At 49.3% G+C, this 7,959-nt stretch overlaps 1 protein-coding gene across 2 annotated transcripts; it reads left to right on the top strand.

The window, feature by feature from the left end:
* The first annotated feature begins 565 nt into the window (after window positions 1-565).
* On the top strand, window positions 566-7,575 carry RPS10 (ribosomal protein S10). 2 transcript variants are annotated; one of them, XM_015102661.4, is made up of 6 exons: window positions 566-606; window positions 1,754-1,903; window positions 2,118-2,289; window positions 4,243-4,320; window positions 6,777-6,832; window positions 7,483-7,575. In XM_015102661.4, the coding sequence occupies exons 2-6, from the start codon at window positions 1,754-1,756 to the stop codon at window positions 7,522-7,524; spliced, it is 498 nt and encodes a 165-aa protein (XP_014958147.2). In that variant the 5' UTR covers window positions 566-606; the 3' UTR covers window positions 7,525-7,575. The 2 variants fall into 2 exon arrangements, with proteins under 2 accessions (XP_014958147.2, XP_060259566.1); XM_060403583.1 differs by having other exon boundaries at window positions 6,777-7,575.
* The last annotated feature ends 384 nt before the right edge of the window (window positions 7,576-7,959 follow it).

Raw genomic sequence — 7,959 nt, 5'->3', positions numbered from 1 at the left:
TCCTTTGACCCACGTTTGATCCCTGGGTCCGGAAAATGCCCTGGAGAAGGGAAGGACAACCCGCTCCAGCGTTCTTGCCTGGAGAGTCCCATGGACAGAGGAGGGGTCGCAAATAGCCAGACTCGACTGAGCTAGGCAACTCTAACACTTTTCTCTCAGTTTATACCAAAACGTTAACAGCGACTCATCGGTTGACGGAATTTTATTCTTCCATTATTGGTACTGCCGTCACTGTTATTTTGTAGGCAGAAGGTATCTCCTTTTCCCTGCTCAAAGAGCATATATTCCTTACATAATAATAAATTAAATTAACCGGCGGGAAACGGAGAAAATAAAGACGTAGCGTGTTTCTAAAGGACCCGACCAGGCACGAAGCTGATCATTTCTTGATAAGCACGCGGGCTCCCACTCCCGCGCTGCCTCAGGCCGGCCGGGGTTCGCGGCCGCAGGGGCCGCCGGGGCCGCCAGTCTCTCAGGCACCGCCGAGGCCGCCTCAGGCAGCTCGTGGGTCCTGACAAGGGGCGGGGCCCGGCAGCCCGGAAGAGGCCCCGCGCCGCGCACGCCCCTTCCTTTCCAGCGCCGGCCCCGGACACAGCAACCGTCGCGGTGAGTCCCTCCGGCGCCGCGGTGCCATCGGCCCCCATCCTGGCCCTGTCTCCGCCGCCGCCGTCGTGCCTCGCCGGGTTTAGGGTGGCGGGGGCCCTCTCCCGCTCCCCGCACGTCCATTTCCGAGCAGGCAGCGCCCAGAAGCTCATTTCTTGCGGGGGGGGGGGAAGTAGTGGGGCCCTGGCAGGCGAAGATTGGTGTCCGGATGGAGGAGGGGAAGATGAAGCCCTAGCGTGGCGGGGACCGTCCGGGCGAGACGGGAGACTGCGTGTCTTCCGCACGCTTTTTTCTTTTTTTCGGGGTAGAACCCTCACTCCGGGCTGCCTCCCTGCTCGGCCATGGATCTCAGGTTTAGGAGTAGAGGGGTGGGCTGTGAGGGCCTCAGCCTTTTGCTTTGGGGGTCAGAGGCCCGTCACGGATCGACAGGCTTTCTTCTGGCCCCTTCTCGCTCGCCAGAAGGCACCGCCGCGCGTGCCGCATTAGGTACAGTTGCTGATGCGCCCCAAACACTCCCAAGGGTGTAGGGCCTGAGGGGCTTCCCTGACAGCTTAGTTGGTAAAGAATCCGCCTGCAATGCAGGAGACCCCGGTTCGATGCCAGGGTCGGGAAGATACGCTGGAGAAGGGATAGGTTACCCACTCCAGTATTCTTGGGCTTCCCTGGTGGCTCAGCTGGCAAAGGTTCCGCCTGCAATGCAGGAGACCTGGGTTGGGAAGATCCCCTGGAGAAGGGAAAGGCTACCGACTCCAGTATTTGGCCTGCAGAATTCCATGGACTCTGAAAGAGTCAGACAGGACTGAGTGACTTTCACTATAAGGGTCTGACTCCCGCCCCGTTTATACTGCGTTGTGAGAGTGAAAATCAGGGGCAGGAATGTCCCCCTAGCCCCACCCTCGTTTTATCTTAAAGTCCTGACAACTTCTTAATCCTGTTTTTGAGGGTGGAGGAGGGAACTAGTAACTGTTGGGCTTAAATGTGCAGGAGTTTAAATTCCTGTTTTCCTGCATGTTTTTTGGAATGTTTGAGACTTCTACCCGTTGGATAGTGACTCGTGTGTGTGCGTTCAGTCTTTGGGGGTGATGAACTGGGTTATGGCCTCTGGCCACAGTGCTCAGAAGTATTCTTGCTTATTTCTTTCTTCTTGCAGATGTTGATGCCCAAGAAGAACCGGATTGCCATTTATGAACTCCTTTTTAAGGAGGGGGTGATGGTGGCCAAGAAGGATGTCCACATGCCCAAGCACCCGGAGCTGGCAGACAAGAATGTGCCCAATCTTCACGTCATGAAAGCCATGCAGGTAGCTGGGGTGCGGGTGGAGGGGCTTTTCCGCTGGTGGTCAGGGCAAATTTCAAGGCGGAGTCAGGACTCCCAGCGCTGCTTGCGGCCTTAAAGGGCCGTAAGGTAGATACACCGTGGAAGCTTGCATGCTGTGCAGTTTAGCTTCCCGTTGGCGCTGCCTTCCTAGCTTCAAGCCTCTAGTTCTGTCTCAACGGTGGTTTTCCCTCTTACAGTCTCTCAAGTCACGAGGCTACGTGAAGGAACAGTTTGCCTGGAGACATTTCTACTGGTACCTCACCAACGAGGGCATCCAGTATCTCCGTGATTACCTCCACCTGCCCCCTGAGATCGTGCCCGCCACCCTGCGTCGCAGCCGTCCTGAGACTGGCCGGCCACGGCCCAAAGGTACAGTGCTCACGTAATGTCTGCAAGGGCATCTTCTGAAGTTCTTTCTGCGGGGAGAGGTGAAATGGTGGGGTTTTGTGTGAGCAAGGAGGTGGTCTTATTAATACACCACCACTGGAATCTTTTTTTTTTTTTTTTTTTTTACAAAAATACAGGGGAACAAAGTCATACTTGTGTAATTCTGATGACCTCAGCAGGAAGACTGCTCTGAAATTTGGCACTAATCATGCGACTGTTTTCTGTGAGCGCAGGTTGTCTTTTCCCAGATAACTCTGGTCTTGTTAGCCTTTCCTCCTCGCTTTGTATACATAAGCACATCTCTTACCTGGATAGAATTCAGTTTCATCTCTAGCATATACACCTTCAGTTTTCAGGTGAGCTGTGTGCTCCCTCTGGTTTTGTAAATGCTGCTTATAACCACCAAAAATGGCCTTGGACCACAGACTTGTAGATGTATTTGTCATCTTAGAAGTCCCTGTTTGCAGCAGGCCTCACGTGTTTGCTCTCACAGTTTAGCTGCATGAACTCCACAGGATCCAGGATGGGTGAAGGAGTGGAATCAGCTTTTGGGGTACTCTGGCATGCAAGATCTAAGTCAAGTCCTAGAACATCGAACGGAATTGAACACAGGTCTTCAGGCCATCCCAAGAAGTAGTATTAAACACAGGCCAGATACATGTGGCAGGGTGTTGAGAGTTCAAGTAGACCAAGGTGTTTATCCCCCAAGAAGTCGAGAGCAAAGCCGTTTACCACATGTGAAAGAAATGAAAAGATTTCTTGGCAAAGGGAGGAAAATAAAAGCCAAATAGGACAGAACGGATGTAGAGAGAGAGTGTGTGTATGTATATATACGTATATATGTATACACACACACACAGATAACACTGTGAAAGGATCTTGTTTGCAGGGAGTTACCTTCTGACTTGAGATCATTCCTGGCTCACAGTTGGCATTTGTCAAGTTTATGGTTCCCTTATTTTCTTTAAAAACAAAAACCTGCACCGGAGGTTTTATGAGTTTGAATAATGAAATGCAGAGATTACTAAAAACATGATCATCAGACTGCCTAGGTTCCCTGGAAAGACGTCATGGAGCTCAGGAATTTGTATTCTTTATGAAAACTCACGAGGGTATTCTAGTGGTTAGGTAGGATTACATATGTTTAGAGCAAAGGTTCTTCATTGCACCTTGGAAATCAGTCTTACTTTTATTTGAAGAATCATAAATGCTATAGATAATTTTGTGGAGTAACAAGGTAGAGAGACTGCTAGATTAACCTTCCAGTGTTGGAATGTTAACGTAGCTTTTTTAAAATCTGCCTTAATAACGTACGTTTCACAGCCTAGTGAGGTATAAGGCAAAGCCTGAGCGGAATTAAAGGATTCTTGGTGGCTTCTATTTGTATACTTACATTGGAGGTGAGGCTTGCTGCTTATGGTGACTCCTTTCCTGTTTGCACTAGAAGTTTTCTATTTCAGAGATGGGTCAAGTTCAAAATTTTGGCTATTTATGTTTGTAGAAATGACTGGGTTTCTTTATTTGCCAGATATTTGGGAAATTTATGTTGAGAAATAAAACAGAAGAAAGCAGACCTTTTGCAGGTGTGGTGGTGGTGTAGCTGCTGAGTTGTGTCCAACTCTTGCAACCCCAGTGGACTGTAGCCTGCCAGGCTCCTCTGTCCATGGGATTCTCCAGGCAAGAATACTGGAGTGGGTTGCCATGTATAACATTTTTAATAGGATGTGCATCTTCCTAGGTCTTTGAGGGGTCAGAATGTCAATGATGGCAAGTATCTAACTGACAGTTCTGGGTGTAGGAGTTCCTGTCCCATTAACGCATCATAAACCAAGTTTTTGCAAAGCGAAAGTAGAGGGCAGTTTTGAATTTTCTAGGCCTGAAAGGAGCAGAGTTCCCATGTTACCCTGTGTTCATATTGTGGTTTTATCTGTGCAGGTCTGGAGGGAGAGCGACCTGCAAGACTCACGCGAGGGGAAGCCGACAGAGACACCTACAGACGAAGCGCCGTGCCCCGTGAGTATCGGCATGTGGATCTGGTGTTGGGGTGGAGTCTCAGGATTCTCCCCTGCCTGGGGCTCGGCCCTTGAAGATCCCAAGGTGACCAGTGAAGATCCTTGGGTTCATCTCAGATCATACCACCTGGAGTCCATTGTGTGTCTTGCCTTCTGCAGGGGTGGGGGTTAGGAGGGACACTCTGAGCTGGGGACACAAAACACTTTAAAGACCTATAACTGGAACAAAACTGAAAACTTTCAGGAGAGCAACATGCTTTTCTTTGTTTTGTGTTCCTGTGTGGTAACTTGAGGGCAGGGCCCCCTCCCGTCACGTTTGTTTCTTTTTATTGCCAGAATAATGCAAAATCTTGTTTTTAAATAGCAGGTGTTCACATTGATGGGAACCACAGATGTCTGTTCATACAATAGATACATTAAGTGCCTATGGTTTATGCCAGACACCATCTAGGAGCTAGTGGGTAGTAGTGGACATAAAAAGATGAGATGCTCTTCTCTCTTGAACTTGCATTTTGGTATTAGGAGATGAATAAGCAAAAATAAGTGTATAATTATGTCCATGGTGGGTGCCACAGGGAAAAATTAAAGCAGGGGAGTAGGTATTGAAACTTCCAGTAGGATTTGCAGGAAAACTTCTGTCAAAGTGAAATAGAAGCAAACATCTGGAGGTAGTGAGGCTACTGGGGGAAGGCGTCTGGCTTGTCTGAACAGAAGGTGGCAGGAGTGTTGGATGAGGGTGTCTTGTAGTTGTGGGCCATGGTAGGACTTGAGGTTTTACTCTGAAATAAGATGGGGAGCCATTCAGCTGGGTTTAAAGAGACTGTCCTTGTTGGAGAAGTAATAATTTGTGATATAAAAGCAAGGTATAAAAGGGAATGTATACTTTTACTACTCCTGCCTGGTGGCTCAGATGGTTAAAGAATCTGCCTGGAATTCAGGCAACCTGGGGAAGGTCCCCTGGAGAAGGAAATGGCAACCCACTCCAGTGTTCTGGCCTGGAGAATCCCAGGGACAGAGGAGCCTGGCAAGCTACATACAGTCCGTGAGGTCGCAAAGAGTCAGACGCAACTGGAGGACTTTGACTTCACTGTTGTCTCCTACTTGTGGTACCTGATTCTTCAGATGTGAAATCCTGATGGAAGTGAGCACTTGAACTAAATCCTCCTAAGAAAGAATTCCTCCAGCAGACGGGCTCTTGGTTCAGAGAAAGTTCGTGGTTGCTCTTTTTAGAAGTCAAGGTACACTGGAAATGAGTCAGGGGATGTGACAGTTGGTCCTGAAGTTGAGGGTGGGGAAGTGAGCATGTCAGGGCGAGATGGGCATGATCAGGTGTGAAGATGGGAAGATACAGTGGCTCGCTGGTTGGGGGGTGCTGCTGAGTAGGCAGCAGCTAATTCCAGTATATTTTTAAATGTTACCTTGCTGCTAAGTCGCTTCAGTTGTGTCCGACTCTGTACGACCCCATAGACGGCAGCCCACCAGGCTCCGCCGTCCCTGGGATTCTCCAAGCAAGAAGACTGGAGTGGGTTGCCATTTCCTTCTCCAATGCCTGAAAGTGAAGTCACTGAGTCGTGTCCGACTCTTCATGACCCCATGGACTGCAGCCCACCAGGCTCCTCCGTCCATGGGATTTTCCAGGCAAGGGTACTGGAGTGGGGTGCTATTGCCTTCTCCGAAATGTTACCTTGAATTTTGAAAAATGACTCCTGATGGCTGTGCTGGGTCTTCACTGCCGTGTGGACTTCTCTCTAGTTGCAGCTGCTCCAGTCGCGGTGCACTGGCTTCTCGTGGGACGTGGCCTCTCGAGCACGGGCTCAGTAGTTGTGGCTCACGGGCTAAGTTGTTCTGAGGCATGTGGGATCTTCCCGGATTAGGGATTGGACCCATGTGTCCTGCATTGATTGGCAGGTGGATTCTCTGCCACTGAGCCACCAGGGAGGCCCTAAACTGTTAGTTTAATATGTACATTAGTGGGATCCTTTGCCTTCTCGCAAGTCTTGAAGTCTCGTCGTATTTTGCACACATCTCAGTTTGGACTGGTGGCTGCTGTATAGGGCAGAGCGGTACTAGGTCTTTCATCTTGTTTCACCTTTACCTCTTAGATCTCCCTTCACTGAGCTCCCCCTGTGAGCTGGGTGCTGGTCTGAATCATGGAAATAACTCAGTGATAGGAAGTACCGTATAGAAAGGGCACATAGTCCAGACTTTGTGGTCAAGGCAGCCTTGCTGGAGGAGGCAATAGTTTGGGCTGGGAGTTTAGAAAGATGCCTAGCTCAGGAGAAGGCGGGAGCAAAGGTGGCTCAGAAGATATTTCCCCACTGCAGGGTGTAATTTGCTCGTACTTCATTCTTTGCTGACATGACTTTTCTTGCAAAATGGGCTTGGGGCATTTGTCTGCCCTTGTTCTGTAGTAGATCAGACCAGATGATGCATCTAAATCTGTGTTTCTCGTTTCAGCTGGTGCTGACAAGAAAGCCGAGGCCGGAGCTGGGTCAGCAACTGAATTCCAGTTTGTAAGTGTCCCCTTTTTGCTCTCAACCCTTTGGATCTGCTTCTTCAGGGATGTCCTAACCACAAATTCTAAACAGGTTTTTATATTCAGGCATAGCCTGCAGTCTTCTGTAAAGAAAGCAATTACTGAGAGTCTCACAAATCAACACTCCATGAGGCACAGTGGTATTTTCTAGTTCAGTAACGGTCAGCATTATCCCCCGGGGTTAGTTTCGTGAACTAAGCTGAGAACTGGACACTGGAGATTGAGCAGACTCTAGACCCCAGTGCCCCATGTATAAAATAGAGCTGGTGATCATAGCTATCTCGAGCTAGTTGTGAGATTAATTAATCCAAGTAGAGTGTTCAGCCCCGGCATGGTGTATCACTGTCAGGACGGCTGCTGCCCCTGAGCAGCTTTTGACAGGACACTATTGTTCACTAGGTCTCCTTTATGAAAAAGTGTATGTGGCGACGCAGGATCACGTCCTGTTCCTAGGTGCTTCCATGTGTGTATATGGGCATGCTCCAGAGTGCGTGTCCTTAATCCCAGTTTACGGAGGTGACCCCAAGAGTCTGTAAGAGGCAGGGCTGGATCCCCTGAGCCCTTACATTTGGGAGCCTCTCCAGCGCCCGGCACACCACTGATGCTGATATGTACTTTCTCTTGCAGAGAGGCGGATTTGGTCGTGGACGTGGTCAGCCACCTCAGTAAAGTTGAAAGGGGTTGTTTATGTTGAATAAACCTGTAAACAGAAAAAATTAATCTTGTGTGCCCTGTTTTGTTTGCATTATGTAGCCTAAACAGGAATGGTTCAGGTTTAAGGGTTAGAGTGTAAGTGGGGCAGGACCGTATTGGTTTTGGGAATTGTCATTTTACAGGGTGATATCACTTGTCACTGTGTGCGCTGTAGTGCTTGGCTTCGACCTGGGCCCTCCCTGTTCCAGCACTTGCTCCCTGTAGAGTCCTGTCCAGTGTGGTCACCATTCTGGGAGGTTGTGGGAAAGTTGAGTGTCTTGACCAAACCGACGGTGCTGGCTTGGCTGTCTGGTGGGAAAGCTGCTGTTCAGTTGGTGCTGGAATTACTAATCTTCAAAGCTCGGGGTTTATAAGAAACAGAAAAACACAAAAATATCCCCAAAGGACTGC

Source organism: Ovis aries, chromosome 20 (assembly GCF_016772045.2).
Source record: "Ovis aries strain OAR_USU_Benz2616 breed Rambouillet chromosome 20, ARS-UI_Ramb_v3.0, whole genome shotgun sequence".
Classification (NCBI taxonomy): domain Eukaryota; kingdom Metazoa; phylum Chordata; class Mammalia; order Artiodactyla; family Bovidae; genus Ovis; species Ovis aries.
The sequence above is the reverse complement of the archived record's forward strand: the minus strand, read 5'-3'. Positions and strand labels throughout refer to the sequence as shown.